This window comes from Choristoneura fumiferana, chromosome 8 (genome assembly GCF_025370935.1).
Source record: "Choristoneura fumiferana chromosome 8, NRCan_CFum_1, whole genome shotgun sequence".
Classification (NCBI taxonomy): domain Eukaryota; kingdom Metazoa; phylum Arthropoda; class Insecta; order Lepidoptera; family Tortricidae; genus Choristoneura; species Choristoneura fumiferana.
This window is the reverse complement of record NC_133479.1, coordinates 3,014,766-3,033,348: the sequence shown is the minus strand read 5'-3', so window position 1 is coordinate 3,033,348 and position 18,583 is coordinate 3,014,766. Positions and strand designations below refer to the sequence as shown.

Here is an 18,583-nt window from a genome sequence, read left to right as displayed (position 1 = left end):
TTTGTCACGTAAAGGGCGAGACTGAGACGAATTCCCATTTATCCTTACTTTGGTAGGTTTTCCATTTCTACAGGTTCCCATTCGTGCGGTCAAGGACTTTGAAATATACCCATTTGTAAATATTTCGAATTTTACATATTTTCATGTTTTATGATATAATGATTAACAATTTTACAAAACATGATTCTGGCATTTCGCTGACCGCTTCCGCGGGCTCTGTCGCTACTTTGGCTTGTTTCCGTCTTCAGATTTTTCATCAAAGTAAAGATTCTTCAATAATTCTTTAGATTTCAAAGTGTTGACGTTGAATCCTCTACGACGTATCCGTCGACGGCTAACCTTCCACACTTTTAACCTTCCACAGAAATGGTACAGCTACGAGGCGCGAGGAATAAATCCACCAATATAGAAATCTGCTGAACGAAGCTAGAAAAAGTAAATAATCCTCATACAGAGCTCAGAGAGGCAGACGTTCAGCGTGAACCATTTACAATACAAGTTGTTTCTTTTGCAGTAACTGAACGGGCGGATGTTTTTCAATAACTGCTCGTGTTTGGCGCGCGCCTGGACCGATAAGATCGGACGACGCGTGATTGCACGCGTTGCGTGGTTCCAATAGGATATATCCTTGCTATAAAGCATGGCGAAGGTCAAGGATATTGACCCTTTCGCTACGGGCTTTCGCACTGCGTAAAAATGGGAAAATATCACAGTCGGAAGCTTCTATTGCCGCTGGTGCGAACACTGCGAACTTCTGGGAATGTGGTCAGTGTGGAGTTGTGGTGTGGACTATGGAATTTTTTTCCTACATGTCCGTATTGCGAATCAAAGGGAAAGGAGTAAGGACTACTCGAAATAGCCCTTCGCTACGCTACGTATAATAATCTTTATAAATTAATTATTTCATTATTTTCATAAAAGGCTGTTTGATTTTGTTTGGCTGGGTTGTCTAAATTAAATTCGATTCATTCATCATATTCGATGAGCACACAGCACACGTCACCGATTATTTTATTTTCAAAATACAAGAACACAGAACATTTCATTGTTCATATAAGAACATTTTAAACTTTCGTTCAGTCAGCTGTCTAAAGAATGCTCAAATAAATTCATAATCCTAAATAAAATAACACTAATACAAAAAAAAGACAATATACTTTTATTATGGTTACATCCGTCATATAAATTTCATTATTTATTAATAGGAGCGGATATACAGTACAGTGTCGCTATCGTAGAGTTATATCCTATTGATCATCACCCTACGCCACCGCTCAGCCCATAGCTCTCTATGAGACTTCAACATCAAAAAGAATATATTTATGGCATAAATCGTAAGCGAAAGACACAACATATTAATGTCTCTATCGAATACTGTCATTACGAAAAAAGGTATGAACATAAACAGCCCCGTTGCGACAAAAGTGAACGTTGACAATATAATTTTTTTCCCCCAACTCTGCCCCGCCTCTGGGGTCCGAGATGGCTTACACAAAGCAAATAACACTCTAATGTACAATATAGTATTAACAATAAGCTGGATTAATATCACGATAACTACAACAACACCGTCATAAAAAAAGTCCAGTATCACTGTCACCAGAGGCAGGATCCAGCCAAACATGTTGGCGTGTAAGTAATTATGTTGAATTGTGTTTACAGTCGTAAAAACTTTCACAAATTCGACGAAGAACATCACCGTTATAACCACTAACCAATTAACGAATGCCATCATGATGTATATAGTTATTAATGGTTGTACGAGAGGCCACATGTCGCTTATTGGAGAGAGGATCCAGTTGAGAACATTGGTTAGCAGTAAGCAGAGGAAGACGTGGTGCCGGAACTGCCGCCACTTTGGTATAAATGTCCACGATACTAGTCCGAAGATGATTGTCAGGATAGACAACATAATTCCACAAGACAACAGCGGCACTAATATGAAGTCGTATTTATCTTTTGGCTCCTCAATATCTTGTAAAGAGTTGTTGGAAGCAGCCATTTTGCAATTTAAATCAGTATTTACAATAACACGTTTATGTCCTAAATGCGTCTTGATCCAACTGGAGGTAAACTGTTTCCTTCCTTGTTGATGGATGATTTTTATTTTGTTACTAATATTCAAAGACGTTCATGCACAGAGTTTGGTAGCATACAAGGAAGGAAAATAAATCAAGTTTACATGTAACAATGACATGGTCCTCTTGAGTTAGAAATAAAATCTGGGTTGAATTGCTTCGCAGATTTGTGCAGGTTTCCTCACGATGTTTACCCCGTAAAGCTCGTGGGTAATTTCAAATGTAATTTCGCACATTAATTTCGAAACACTCAAGTGCGAGCCGGGGCTGAAACCACGATCCTCTGCTTGAGAGCCCGTAGGTCAAACCACTAGGCCACCACGGCTTTTCGGGACACCCCCGAATCGAGGGTGTTGCCTTGCCTGTAATAATATATATGAAAATATAAAAATATTTTATTACTTTTTTAGGTTTACAATATACGGTTTATATAGACTATAATGTAGTCAAACCTAAAATATCTTAATGTAGGTACCAATAAATGATCGCTTGTCAGTTGTTAGGTGTTTCGTACCTATTTGTTTTTTCGTGCATTTGGTGTTCATTGCTGAAGCGATAAGTTCGTTGGAAGATTACGAAAATTATTGTTCCTGGCGCTTCGCCGGCCAATTCTGCAGCAGTCTCGCAAACTGTATGATCTTTCTAAACTCCTCGCTTCGCTCATCGTCGTAAACGGAGCTACGCGATGTATTCATGTTACGATTCAGTCATACTAAGATTTAGTCATTTAGCGATCTAATCATTCGTACTAGTGATTCGATGTGGATTGGATGGAGTACCAACGCGCGAAAAATTACATTAAATTTTGCACACTTTTTACCAGAAAATGGCGTTGTCCCAGTAGGAATCGCGGTCAAAAAGCCATTAGGTGAGTATGATGAAATAATCAATTCTGGTTGGAAATGTCTGCATTTAACCGAAATGTTAGGCAGACAACGCCTCTGCATCCGGCTTGCATTGAACTGGTTACAGTTACAGCCCAATCGTACCTGCAGGGCTACTACGAAACTCGAAACTCGATTTAAGTTCGTGTCGTATCGTCCCTCTTGCTCTCGTATTAAATAGTACAAGTGTCAGAGGGACCGAACGAACGAATTTCGAGTTGCGCTGCATTATAGGCATCTTTGTCCCTGATAATGTAACCTGTAAGCGGTTAGACAATTTAGATTGACCTACTACTTGTAGGCAGTAGCCGTGACAAATTGTAAAGTGCCATGAATAGCTCGAATCGTCTATTGTCTGTTGTGGATATTTTCGGTCATTAACCGCTGCCGGCGCCTTATCCGTTGATTCAATCTTAAATTTGTTCCTTACGATTCAACGTCTGAGTGTCATAAAATGTCACTGACCCTGTGTTCAGTCATTTTGTTTCTAGATTAACTCTCCAACCTTCGACATACGCACTCATACGTTCATACTCTCTTACGGAACTATGAACATTAGGAATGGTTTTTTTTCCCTTGGCATTTCCTTCGAAAATTTACCAGTGTAGTGTAATCCTTGTTTAAGTACGATCTCTACAATGTCTATCCCATTTTTTGAGCTGACTCTACTGGCGCTTCGAAGAATGAGCAGGGATATAAAAAACGTTGGCTGTTCAGCTATATAGTTAGACACCGCGCGCTTTCGCTTGTGTCACTTTTCTATTACTTACTCTTGTTACTTCTTTTAGTCCTGTGGTCGTCGCCGTTCACATTGACGTATAAAATTCATACTAATATCGCATATCTAGATTGAAAGGCCATCTTCAAAATAATACAGCATTTTAACCCCCTGGGGTTCAAAGTGATAATACTAGTACATATTGTTAGCAATAGAACATATCTTTTGAAAAAGGAATAGTGTCATTTTCTCTGTATCATTCAAATTTACAAAAAAAAACAACTATCTATGAGACATTAAGTTTTAAATTTCGATGTCATATTTTGTTGTATGGTGGGCCGCAGGAGGTTAATTTAGCCTTTCAGAAATTTAATGAAAATGGTGTACGTGTACGTATTATTTTGAGTTGATACCGCTTTAGATCTATTATTTGTCGTGTAGTGTTTCATCGTACTCACTTTTTCATCACCACCGCGATGTGTGCAGGTGGTAGGACCTTGTGCAAGGTCTGCCCGGATTGCTACCATCATCTTGCTCGCTAATCCTGCCGTGAAGCAGCAAGCAGTGCTTGTACTGTTGTGTTTCGGTGTGGAGAGTAAGACAGCCGGTGAAATTACTTGCACTTGAGGTATCCCATCTTAGGCCTCTAGGTTGGCAACGCATTTGCAATACCCCTGGTGTTGCAGATGTTTATGGACGGTGGTGATCTCTTACCATCAGGAGACCCACTTGCTCGTTTTTCATCCAGTCGAATAAAAAATAACGTGTGATGTTAAGTACGTTTAATATAACTCTTTATTACTATCGTTCCTGGTTTGATGTATTTTGTATTTTTTTGCTCCGAGACCTTTGAGATATCGCTCATAGTATAAATGACCTACGCAAACCGACTTGTTATCAATTATTTATTATTTACAATCAAGTGCAAAAATATCTGTGTATACATATATATTCAAACCACTCAAAAATGTTGTACGGTCTAGGACTTTAATTAATGAATCATGAGCCACCATTTCACAGTATATACGTCATAGTGACATCCCATTAATTAACAATGAAAATCGTAATGACTTTTCCTTTGAACAGTTTTCATGGTGGCTCATGAATTAAAGTCCTTGACTGTACCAGTAATCGGAATAAAAGTTTGTAGTACATAAGTTCACACTTTACATTCACCTGTAGCTAGGTACTCATTTTCGCGGTCAAGTCAACCTAACGTGGATTTCTATGTGTATACCTACGTCTCGTATACATTACATAGGCTAGGTATACAATAAACAGACGTGGAGCCAATATATAAACAAGCATACTCGTAAATCGTGTTCTTGAAGCAAATTTGTCCATTGCTTTGGGCACTTAAAAATCATCAATAACATCCAACTTTTTACACGCTATTTCTGAAAACTCACGAGGTCTAAACTCGATATCGTTGAGAAGTATTGCCGTTAAATTTTGTGAAAAGTTTCGACTGTATTTTTGTCCTGTGTAGGACGTAAATTGATGGGATCGATGCTTCGAGCGAGCTCGGAAATAAACTGGTTCGATGATTGCCGCAAATAACACGAATAATAAAAGTATTTCAGAGTAATTTTAAAAGGTCCAGTTGATAAATGCAAAACATCGACTTTTTAACACACTTTAGTTTCTCTGGTAATAATCAAACCGGTTCCAATGACTATCTGTTTTTTGTGGCCTATATATTATATATTTTCTATGACAATGCCGTAGCTCCAAACTAAAACTAACCGTACTTAATATCAGGGCGCAGTGACTCGGAGTGGGTCTTGGCCTCCACACGCCTACGCCATGCTTTACGACCTTGGGCCAGCTCTTGCCAGCCTTCGACCCCGAGATCCAAAAGGTCCTACAGCGGTACCTGGGAGGACCAACTAGTCTAAGTCCACTCGGTCGTCCCAAGTTCGCTTTCTTCACGCCTCGATCCAACTAACCAGTCACATTTATTCATATTTTAGCGAAACATTTGTACATTTACCTGTTGGAATAACAGTTGCATCTTATTTCAACAGCGCATGATCCATAAGCTCTCGTATTTTCAATGCCTCACGTAAATTTTTTAGTCACGCTGTCATTTCAGGATGTTTTGAAGATCCCGCGCTCTGTACACATCGTGTCATACATAAACAACCAAGGTTAATTTACGTTTATGTTCTGTTACGTTATAGTTTAGTCAGTTACGTCACTTGCATGCGAGGTTTACTTTGGGAGATTAGGAAGTCGCCGATAGAGAGATGTATTTTCTAGACTTTTAGGAACCTCGAACTGGCTCGAACTAACATGAGGAAGATTTGACGACGTTGATATCATGGAAGTTAGGCTGGGCATGCTTAAGACGTCGGATGATTTCATTTTACATCAATCTATGTGTGTGCTATGGAAAATTGTGAAGACGGAGACCCATCATCATTAGCCATATCAGTCGTAGGACGTTCGTGTTGGACATAGGCCTCCCCCCATAGACCTCCATGGACGTCCGACGCGGCGCTTGAGGATCTGCAGTCTCCATTTGAGAACTTTTCGGCCCAACGGTCATCTTTTCGGACGGCACCAACCAAAACCCGGCACGTTGACGGTGTCCCGTCTGTTGACAAATCCTGTCACAGACAAGGGTACCTACTGTAAAAAATCCAAATCCATTTCGATAAAACTAATCGAAATGTAACACCTTACTGTACCATTTTTTCGCAAATAAACATGATTATGATTATGAAAATACTATTACTTATTCTGTGACTGTTGCTACGTAAACTTTACATAACATCCCTTTAATCTTAGTCTCTCTTGACAGATACGACGTGATAGTGGCAAATTCCGTGGCGATGTTGGCATATTTATATATTGTCGGTTTATCTGAAACTTTTGTAAGATTTGCTACAAATATCTGCCAAAAAGATGATGTTTTCACCGACATATTATTTTTTTATAAGACTTTACATTTGTTTTTTTTAATGAGGGTTTCAAAGTCGTCTCCAAGTCATCTTCTCAAATGTCGCCACTGGCTTGCAAAGAACAAAAAAATTGTGTGTGAACTAACGAATGAATAGCAGAATTATCAAGTTCACGATTAGAATCATCAGACCTGGGAATTATTAAATCTCCTATGCGTCAACAAGCAACCAGACTGCCCACTCAATCACATTTCAGCAAGTTTTTTCTGGACTGTAACCGTCCAACTCCTACTTTCATGGTCAGGCTTATTAGAGCTTGCTTCAATAAAATAAATATATTGTAGTAGTGCAAGGGTGCCAAGGGCAATAATTTCTGACTTTTTTTTTTCAAACGAGCATGCGGGTCACCTGATGGTAAGTGATCACCGCTGCCCATGGACACCTACAGCATTATTAGGACTGTGCGTGCGTTGCCGGCCTAAAAGGGTGGCTAAAGGGGGAGGGGAGTTGGGCCTCCGGAACTCCCACTTACCGTACGAAACACAGTATATCGAAAATACAAACTGAGACATGGATGCACAGAAAAACCAGAAAAAGAGACCAGAGCTGGGAATCGAACCCAGGTCCTCAGCAATCCGTGCTGCGTGCTATAACCCCTACACCACCGCTGGACAGGAGTCTAGACACAATTTCTCCTATGCACACATATCTCAGGTTGCTTAAACACAGCAGGGCTACTACGAAACTCGAAGTTCGTATCGTACCGTCCCTCTCGCTCTCGTATTAAATAGTATAAGTGTCAGAGGGACCGCACGGCACGAACTTCGAGTTTCGTAGTCGCCCTGCAGTAGCAAAACTACTATTTCACCCCGGTACTGCCGGTACTCTGTGGGAGTGTGGTAATAACCCGGTCGAGCCGGCCCATTCGTACTGCAGCCAGCAAGCGGCTACAGGCTCTACCAGACCACACCAAAAAACTCAGATTGAAGGCGATAAAAGGAAGAAACGTTCCAATACTTACTACACCATTCTGATTGGTTTCGCAGTTTTATCGCAGTTTCGTGCGATTACGACTCGATTCGCCACTCGTTAGATACCACCGCTTTATTTTCACGGTCATCAGCTGCGAACTGTTTATTTTTTCTTTTATTTGTAACGAATTCTATAGTAAGTCGAATCGCGTGAAATGCAATTTCTTCGTGCCAGCGTGTTTATAGATTTTAATCGAGATTAGATTTCTAATTAGTATATACATAGCTCGCTGCTGCTATAGCAACGTTTCTAAATAAGAGTCCTTATAAAAACGAGTCTCTCTTTTCTCATAGGGCCAACAACCGGATGCGTTTGCCTTGCCAGCCCTAATGACTTTAAAGTTATATCATGTAAGGTACGAAAAAATAATATTTTTCGTAAAAAAAAAAACAATTTGGCCAAAAAGTTAATTACCACGTAGTTTTTATCAATGAACTGTGCCGTCTGTCGAAGTTAACGGAAATCAAGAAGAACACGCTGTATTAAAATATATATCACGGTTTAACAGTCGTGTTTAGTTCTACAACCTTGTTACGTTTTATGACTCAAAGTCCGCATCTGCATCTGATAGCGGATATATGCTAACAAGATTACGGCGTGTATGTTTGTCTGACGATGTCTGGCTGGTCTCTGCATCAATCAGGGCCGATTAAGGATAGTATATTAACTGGGCTGTGGATCTAGGATACCTACTAGCTTTTGTTGTGGACCTAAAACTTGATGTGCCGTTCTCATATTGTCACAGTTTTAGTAGGTTTGTCTCTTAAGGGAGAAAAAGTAAAAGCAATGTTTGTTAAAAAAAAATGCATTTTTTTTGCTTACTGTACCTACTACTTGCATTGTCAACCAAACTACATTTCCGTGCCAAATTACATTTGATTTCATTAACCGTTGATGATTTCCGTCCCAGCCAGACCACCAGAATTTCACTACCTGATTACGAGTATTGTTTGGTACCGGACACATAACTATGCCAGACAGTCAATCCAACCACTGAAATTGGGCCAAAACAAACTTGCAAGATCTGATCCAATAAACAGGACAAGTAAAAATAAACTTGTAAAAACCCAATAAACAACTAGCGTATTGCCTTAAAAGCGTATGTGTACTACTTAACGACCGGTTCAGCCCGGTTCCATCATCATTGCAGTCTATATACGTCCCATTGCAGGGCAAAGGCCTCCTCCCAGGATGAGAGGGTTTGGGCCATAGTTCCCACGCGGGCTCAGTGCGGATTGGAAACATCACACAATATGATTTCCTCCGCTGTACGAGTATCTCGTGGTAAATTACAAAATGTAATTTAATTACGCACGTGAATCTTGAAAAATCAGAAGTGCACGCCCGTATTTGAAGCCACGATCGTCTGCTTGAGAGGCCAAGGTCAAACCACTGGCCACCACCCCCGATTGCAGATTTTTTCAAAACTTTTTTTTTTGCGTAACTTTTTGCCGTATGTACCTCCTGACAATATGACACACGAAAAAAACTGCCAAAACAGTCGGGTACTCATGTAATGATCTAATGATATTATGATTGTTGATGATGATCATTGATCAATCATACATGCGGCAATTAATTTTTATTTTTACCTAACCTACTCATACTAGGTAATTGGTACTATGCTATAAATGTACTAACTCGACATTAACTATAAAGTCAGTTAGGTAGGTTATTTTAATAATTTCAACATTGTGTATATATTGTTTGTTTTATACTTTTGATGGCTATGATTTGAGATCAGGGGCATTATTTTAATTGAGACTATTTTGGTCCTAGTAAACGTATTTTGTAATGTTATGCAAAAAGAGCCAGGCACAAAGTCAATTTTAAAAGTTTCCTAAACAACAGCAAAGACTGGCTCCAGCCGTCTGTCTGTCAGTGAGTCAGTAAGTATCGTCTTTTAACTCCCGACGCAAAAAGACGGGTGTAACAAGTTTGATGTCAATAGCTGTTTGTGGCGTCGTAGTTCTCAAACGGACGGACCGAATTCGGTGCAGTTTTTTTAATGTGAAAACGAGTTTCTTTGCGGCGGCTCCTAGCTATGTTTCATTCAAATCGGCTCGGCCGTTTTTTTTATATATGATAGGAAGAAAACGAGCAGGCTGGTCATCTGATGGCAAGCAATCACCGCCGCCCATGGAAATCCATAACTTAGTTACGGATGCGTTGCCCGCCCGCCCTTTGAGAAAATAACGAATGGATGAATGGTGAATGGATGATTTGCTTTTGAGATATTGAACTTTGAAATGACAATGTAGGGGTTCAACTTTCTAATTTAGTTAGAGCTCGTTCACGGCGACTTCCACAGATTGCGACATCCGATTCTTTGTAGGAAAGGAACTGTTTATTGTAGGATCAGATTTAGTGGCAACAGTACTTCAATGCACGCGTTCACACAAGCATACGTTTGCAGAATCCGGCAATAAAACGGATCCTACAAAATGTGTCATCCGATTTTGCGACTACAAATCGGTCCGGTCCTTCGTTAAAATGCCGGGTCCGATTTAGTGGCAACAGTATTTCAATACTTGCATTCACACAAGTTTGGATCAAGAATCCTGCAAAAAGTAGATCCGGCGAGTCGGAGGGGGGCGGGGACGCGTCAAAAACAGGATCTTATAAAACCGGGCGGCCACGTGAATATACTATCCGGTTTTACAGGCTCCGATAGTTAGTAGAACCTACAGCAGGGCTACTACGAAACTCGTAACTCGAAGTTCGTATCGTACCATCTCTCTCGCTCTCGTATAAATAGTATAAGTGTCAGAAGGACCGCACGACACGAATTTCGAGTTTCGCGTTTCCCTGCAGAACTTGACGCCGTGTAGGGCTCTTACTTAAGTAGGTTTATTAAGTACAGGTACGAATAGTAACGTTCTTATGGAATGAAACAAAAATAAAACTAAGTTAGCTCTTATAATATTTCTATAATAGTTCAGCTTGCGCTTTAGTACTTTCTGCATACTTATATATAACCAACAAACAAGCTAGGTTCGCGTGATGGCGTGCCAAGCACAATTGTAGGCTTTAAAAATAATACACCTTATTAACGTACCTACCCTGCTCGTTCGTTATCGTCGATTGCTGTTAACGCTATATTTATATTTTAAAAAAACCATGCTTTACTTTTTCTTGATTGTACTTGTATTTTCATCCAAATCTAAACTACATCACATCTGGGCCTATACGTCCCACTGCTGGGCAAGTCTCCTCTTAAAATGAGAGGGCTTGGACCATAGTTCCCACGCGGGCCCGTGCGTGAAGAGGAGACGTGTAGGGGTCGACCAATCATATTAGTTGAATGCACATCTCGTCTCCGCCTCATTATTGGTCGATCCTTACACGTCTCCTCTCCACTCCGCTCGTCTCCGCGCCTATCACTTAACTCGTGGTGTGGTGACTTTGGGAAATTATCTCATTCATCTCTTTTATAAACAGGTTTTTAAAAACAAGACGTTTCCGTCGCGTTTGTGCCTATTATGGCTGATGACGTCTTATTTTTCACCCCCGACCCTGACGAACTACTATTTTACCCCGCTCGGGGCAAATTACCCCCAAATTCGGAACTAATGAATGAGTTAGCTTAGCAGTTAGCTGTCAGTTAATTATCATGATTTCCATATACGTCACAAAGAAGATATGTAATTTTTTAGGGTTCCGTACCTCAAAAGGAAAAAACGGAACCCTTATAGGATCACTTTTTGTCCGTCTGTCTGTCTGTCAAGACCCTTTTTCTCGGGAACGCGTGGTGGTATCAAGCTGAAATTTATATTAAATGGTTTACTGTCCCTTGCAGCTGTGAAAAAATCAAACTTCTAAGCCAACGCAATCAAAAGATGCAGCTAAACGGCCGGCCCGCAAGTTTTCGAAACTCGCAAGGGAATCAAAACCTACATGGTACTTCCCGTGAACTCAGAATCTTGAAATTTGGTATGAAGTTGGTATAACACAACCAACTAGAAAAGTCTGAAAATCTTGATTTTTTGTGTCTGTCTGTAAATGTCGATGACCAATATAATCTGACCCCACACTGCGTACATTTTGCTTAAAAGTAGGGCTCAGGGTAAGTATGAAAACAAATAATAAAATTTATAAATTACAACAATCCTGATTTTTTCCAAAGCGCTCATTATCCAAATTTCAGAGTTGGGGTTCGTTCTTACTTGCGTTAGAACTATATATATATAGCCTTCTACAAGCATACTTACTATAAGAATGGTCTGGCTGCCGCGGGCTCTGACTCTAGAATTATGAGGTAACGCCTGGTTCAATAAATTGAATAGACAACCCAATTGAATAAATTGTTCTAGGTGAGCGACGTCCGCGGCTGCGGCTATCACTTGGCGACCATGCTGGGGCTGTTCCCTGCCCAGCTAATCAACGTGTACCTCGGCTCCACTCTGCGCTCCATGCACGACGTGCTGCACGAGTCTCACGTCACCGGCTACATCGTGTTCGCCTTCCAAGTGAGCAGTGTGCTTAGTGTAAATTGTAGGTGAGCGACGGCTGCGAGTGGGGGCTGTTCCCTGCCCAGCTGATCAACGTGTACCTCGGCTCCACTCTGCGCTCCATGCACGACGTGCTGCACGAGTCTCACGTCACCGGCTACATCGCGTTTCTTCCAAGTGAGACATTTTGCAGACTTGACGCAGTTTTAGTTCCGTGCCTCAGTCAGCAAAAACAGAAAACCCCAAGACCTCTTTGTTGTCTGTGCCGTGTGTCAAGATATTGTTTCTTAGCAACGCGTGGGGTGGGGTTGCGAAATTAATATCAAATACTCGGGTCTGCTACTCCTTACTAACAGCAAAAAATCGAACTTATAAGTCAACGCAATCAAATCCCTTGATACGCGCTAGCCCATTTGGCACTTAGCCGGTTTTTCTTAAGATAGGGGACAAATGAATCAGGAACCGACATAGCCCGAAGAATTGCGAAACTGAAGTGGCAATGGGCGGGGCACATTGCTCGCAGGACTGATGGCCGATGGGGTCAAAAGGTTCTCGAATGGCGTCCGCGGACCGGGAGACGAGCTGTCGGTAGGCCTCCAACAAGATGGAGCGACGACCTGGTTAAGATCGCGGGATCGCGGTGGATGCGGAAAGCACGAGACCGGTCTGAGTGGAGAGCCTTGGGGGAGGCCTATGTCCAGCAGTGGACGTCTTTCGGCTGACATGATGAGGGGACAAATGAGCGCGTGGCATCATCTTGGCCTATATACGATCCTGCATGCTGGGTCCTGGCCTCCTCATAATGAGGGGGCTTTAGCTTTTACCCACGCGATCCCAGTGTGTATTGGGTACTTCACACACACCACTGAAGTGGTTCGCAGGTATATGCATGTAGGTTGCCTTACAAAGTTTTCCTTCACCGTAAATCTCGTGGTGATTCCAAAAACTCAAACTTGCCTGCCTGGGTTTGTAGCCGAAACCCTCTGCTTGAAAGAGAGGCCATATGTTGAACCACTTGGCTATGTATAATGGTTCTTCGAGGGAGGTCCCCGATGAAGGCGTTCTGAGTTCTGACGCTCCGGGGCGTCGCAGCGCTGCCCCGGGGGGTTCGCGAGACGAACGCTCAGGTCCCGCCACGCGTACTATTTAGATCACACGCCTATATTTTTTATTTTTAGCATGTTGTATAATTACAACATAGTAAAATGATTCGCAGTATTAAAAAGATTAGACTGTCGTGAATTAAATTACTGAGAAGTCATTAAGAATGATACGTTCTGTACTGAAATGTATTCTTAATGACTTCTCAAAACATAGTATATTTATTACATAGGCTGCACTGATACATACTGGTATTTATATTACAGAGTGGTTTGATATCAGAAATAGTTCCCTAACCATATCAAAGAAAAAAAAACAAATCAGTTCATAAATACAACCGAATTGATTGATATGATAGATAATAACATCCTCCTTTTTTGGAAGTCGGTTAAAAAACTTTTCCAATACGTGCCATAAAAGAGCATGCCAATAGGCCATTGTAATTGGATAATGTCGGCAAATTAGGACAAGACATTGCGACAACTGTCAATGAGTGAATGAGAGCAGAATAGTGACGACAAGGACACACTGCTTGATTGTAAACCTGTGGTGACCCCGCAGTTGATACATTTATTGTGCTCTTCTACTAATACGCTTCTACTAATTATAAATGTGAATGCTTCGATGTTTGTTACTGCATCACGAAAAAAACTGCTCAACTGATTTGGATGAAAGAAAATGAACTGTCTACCTAATTATAAATAAATAATAATATTGATAGTTGCTAATTACTTCACTTTGAGACCTTTAAATAATCATATTACACTACACCACACTACCCTATGTTAAATATAGGTACCATCAGCCAAATAAGTGGTCTAACAATTTTTAAACAAGTTCCTATCAAATGAATATGTCGCTAAATTCGAACTTTCAATTTGACAGACACGTCTATTGGCATTATTGTTTTATTTATTGCTTGTAAGCAGTAAATTGTAATCAAATGCAGTCTTTAAAAATATTATTCTTTTTTTTTTTTAATTAATCCCTCGTAGGTAAACAATATAATACTATGATTCATTTTTAACCGACTTAAAAAAAGAGGTTATCAATTGGGTTGTATTTTTTTTGTTTGTTACCTCAGAACTCCGTCATTTATAAACCGATTTGAAAAAATGTTTTTTTCGTTCGTCTAGGATTTTTTTCAATTAGGTCCCATAAGCACCAAATTAGGATCTTATGATGGGATCCTAAGGAAATCGAGGGAACTCTTCAAATATTTTAGGGACACCTATGGTAATTTCGATATATTTAGAAGTAAGTTGTGCATTTGCTCTTGAATGCACTTGGGTACGGGAACGGCCTTAACGTTAAACTATTGTATCTTAGATCTTATACACTAAAAAAGATTTCGTGCCTTTCCCCTTTTACTATCATCCTGTTGTCGCAAGAATCTCCACGTTATAGTTATAGTAGACGGCACGGAAATAGAACCTAAAATCATATATCCCTCTCGCTCGTTTGAGACAAATGTGAGCAAGAGAGTAATATGATTTTGGGTTCTACTTTCGTGCCGTTTTGTATACGCTTCGCCGCAGCAATTTCCCCTCTTATTGCCAATTTACCAATTTCCGCTGTATCGGATGTGACATAGCAGTCCTCCCTTTCCAACTCAGCTAACCATGGCAGGTGTGCGAAAGTGATGGTTGCTACGTGACGTTGATTATGTTAGAACCTTGAACTTTCGTTCGTGTCAAGTGGTTATTGTGTGGTAATATGCAAAGCCAAGGAGAACTCCGCATGTGTTAGGTCGCGGTAAGGGTTAATTCCTACGCAGTTAAAACTTATGAAAGATGTAATTTATTGAATCAGCAGGGCTACTACGTAACTGGAAACCCGAAGTTCGTGTCGTGCGGTCCCTCTGACACTTATACTATTTAATACGAGAGCGAGAGGGACGGTACGATACGAACTTCGAGTTTCGGGCACTTGTCTCACCGCCGGCGAGGAAACGATTGGCTATCGACTATTTTTTCGCTCAAGAACGAACAGAAGATATAAGATCCTGTGTAAGTAAAAGAGACATATATTTTAGTTGATCGCTGGCTGTTCACACTGTCGCGAGAACTCGCTCTTACAACTTTTGTCGCAGCGACAAGAGCTATAAAACTCGCTCAGCTATAGATACTCGCTCAGCGATGTCAGCTTGGCGGCCGCCCCGCATGAGCGAGTCTAGTGGAGCGAGTAATCGCCCGTCGCACGCGAACACTCGCTTACAGCCGAGCGACAAAAACTACACTCGCTTCTCGCTGCTCGAAACTCGTTCTAGTTACTCGCTCTACTCGCTTCTCGCTCATCGTCGGCGGTGGGACAAGTGCCTCGTAGTAGCCCTGCAGGCGTTACTTTGCGGAGATCCATATCAAAACCAAACCAATCAGGTCGCGGGTGAGCGAAGAAATTCTTTTAGTTCATTGTTATGGAAGAGGAACTAAATATATATTTCAATTATTTTCAATGCTACCCAAAAGAAAATAGGCGTCACGGACTCTAGCTGGTAAAACTATCCTATGTCCCTCCCCGAGACTCAAACTATCTGTATACCTACCAAATTTTATTTAAATCGGTTCAGCGGTTTAGACGTGATGGAGTAACAAACAAACAGACTTACAAACTTTCGCATTTTTAATATTAGTGGGAATAAAATTGGTTCGGCCGTTTTTGAGATATTGAACTTTGGAATGATAATTTCGGGGTTTTTTTAACTTAGCAAAGCTGGTTAAGTTATTCACGTCATGGTAATCTTCTCTCAGAAGTAATATCAATTCAGTCGGCTGCTAAAAACAGCTTATGGAAATCTTGTTTATGCTAAGATAACGTAGGTATTTATCACTGAGTCTTTCAATGACCTTTTGACTGACTGCGGATTTTATCTAGAAAAGGTGAAGTTTGCGTTTCAAATATTATTTTAATTGGATCTGCTGACAACTTCACTCGATACCTGTCAATATTAAAGTTGTCGGTTTCGTAAATATATGTATGTATGTATGTAAACTCTTTATTGTATATAAGTACGGTTGACGACCAGATGGCCTAGTGGTTAGAAAAAATGACTACGAAGCTTGAGGTCCCGGGTTCGATTCCCGTGTGAGGGCAAATATTTGTATGAAAAATACGAATGTTTGTTCTCGGGTCTTGGGTGTTTAATATGTATTTATCTATATAATTATATTTATCCGTTGCTTAGTACCCATAACACAAGCTTTGCTAAGCTTACATTGGGACTAGGTCAATTGGTGTGAATTGTCCCGTGATATTTATTTTATTTATTTAAGTAAATAAATAAACACAATTGACAAACGTTGAGGCCTTGTTGGGATACATATTCAAAGGCGAACTCATCCCTTTAAGGGATCTCTATCAGTCAACCTTTGAGTGGATAAGAGGAGCATTCATTTAGATCAAAAAAAAAAAAAGTAAAAAATAACGAAAGCTATAATAAAAATGTGTCAATTTCTCAAATAAAAATTATATTTTTTTTGTTTATCACTATTTTTTTCACGTGTTTACTGAAATTGAACACATTTTTATTTGTTTAAATGAATAAGTTAAATAGTTTAATGACTTTTTCCGATGCAGAGACGTTCATTATTGAGGAGTCCTGGTGCTTCATCACATCACCCGTTCCATTTCACCATATGAATTACGATGAGCTTAAATAGCGTAGCAACTGCGTTAAAGTAATTGAAATTCAACCCGTGAAGTACTTGTTATTGAGTAGTCGCTCCATTGGTCAAATTTGGTCTTCATCATCAGTTCCACTTCACCAAATGATGATTTTCAAGAGCAAATGCACGAGTTACTCCTAAATATATCGAAATTACCATAGGCGTTCCTACAATATTTGAAGAGTTCCCTCGATTTTCCTAGGATCCAATCATCAGATCCTGATTTGGTGCTTATGGGACCTAATTGAAAGCATTCCTAGACGAACGAAAACATTTTTTTAAATCGGTTCATAAATGACGGAGTTCTGAGGTAAGAAAACATTTAAAAAAAAATGCAGAAAGTAGCGAGCGCCGATATTTTATTTCTACACCTTCAGGTACTTAAAGACTGTCCACGATAAAATCCGGGCATGCCTGATCTGGTGTATCTTTGTAATGAATGCTAATTTTCAAGCAGCACTTTTTTTAAGTAATAAGTGGTTATGAAACTAGATAATAAAAATATAATCATAATAAAAATATAATCATAATAAAAAGTTAGGGCGTCCATGAGTATTAGCTTTATATATTAGACTGTGCCTAAATTATTTTGTACAGCGTCTTCTGACGGCCTTTTCTAGGTTTTTATGTAAAGTTTTTATATTTTTTTAAAATTGAACAATCCACTTTATAGCTTAACATTGTCTTTTCACGACATCTAATATTTTTCGAATTGACTTCAGATTCAGGTAGTTTGGAAGTGTTTTAACTTTGGTAAATTTTCCTTTTTGACAGAAAACCCCTTATAAAAACTACTTTTGTTGCTTGGATTAGAAAGTTTTCCCGGCACCCCGAAGTAGAAAACAGTAATATCATGTTTTTTTTTTGAAATATAACATTCTAATGAGCGTAAAACAGCGTGTGAAAATATAAATACAATTGTGGCATTGAAGTTGAAAACGAGTGAAGATTATCAAAAAACGCTGTACAGAGCAATTTAGGCACAGTGAAATACATAAAGCTAAAACTCACAGACGCTCTAACATTTAATTGTGATTGTATTTTATTATGTAGTTTCATAACCACTGACTATTACAAAAAAGTGCTGCTTGAAAATTAGCATTCATTACAAAGATACACCAGATCAGGCATGCCCGGATTTTATCGTGGACAGTCTTTACTCTATTATGGATGCTCTCTCCTTTGGTTCGATTTCCTGAGTTTGTAAAAAAAAAAAATTCAAATCAATAGAATAAGTTTATTTTCTAGTTAAAATATTCGCAGTTACCTACCTGTTTCCATGAATTCAAATCAATAGAAAAAGTTTATTTTCTAGTTAAAATATTCGCGGTTACCTGTTTCCATGAAGCTTATCGCATATAGCTATCTCCTAAATTCGAGGTCAGTAATCAAATATAGCTAACTATATGTATATTGACACTTCTAAAACGATATGTTTATCTGCTATCTGCGTTATCGTGTCATATTGTTGTATTATGGGTTAGGTTAGGCAGATACTTTATCTCTCGTCAATATGTACTTTAACCAGCTGAGTAACGTGAAGATGGTTCTTTTATTTTTTATTTAGACTTTGAATGCCAGGGTAGTTTTATTTATGCGAGCTGCTTTGAGCTGCGTATTTAGAGCAGTGTGAATTCTGAAATAGCTAAGCGGTATGTCAGAAAAAAACAGAATACTTTCCAGAACTTTTCAAACTCAACCAGATTTCATCCTCAGAGCAACAGTCGTTTACCACGCTACCAGATGTT

At 39.8% G+C, this 18,583-nt stretch overlaps 1 protein-coding gene across 3 annotated transcripts in view; it reads left to right on the top strand.

Annotated features, from left to right (window-relative positions):
• Positions 1–18,583, top strand: part of LOC141430148 (transmembrane protein 64) — a 275,453-nt gene that overhangs the window by 11,868 nt on the left and 245,002 nt on the right. For all 3 annotated transcript variants that reach the window (XR_012451617.1, XR_012451618.1, XM_074090709.1), the window contains exon 2: positions 11,932–12,087. Coding sequence is in view for 1 of the 3 variants with exons in the window: in XM_074090709.1 (XP_073946810.1) it covers positions 11,932–12,087 (156 nt within the window). In the remaining 2 variants the exon portion in view is untranslated. The remainder of the gene's footprint in view (positions 1–11,931; positions 12,088–18,583) is intronic.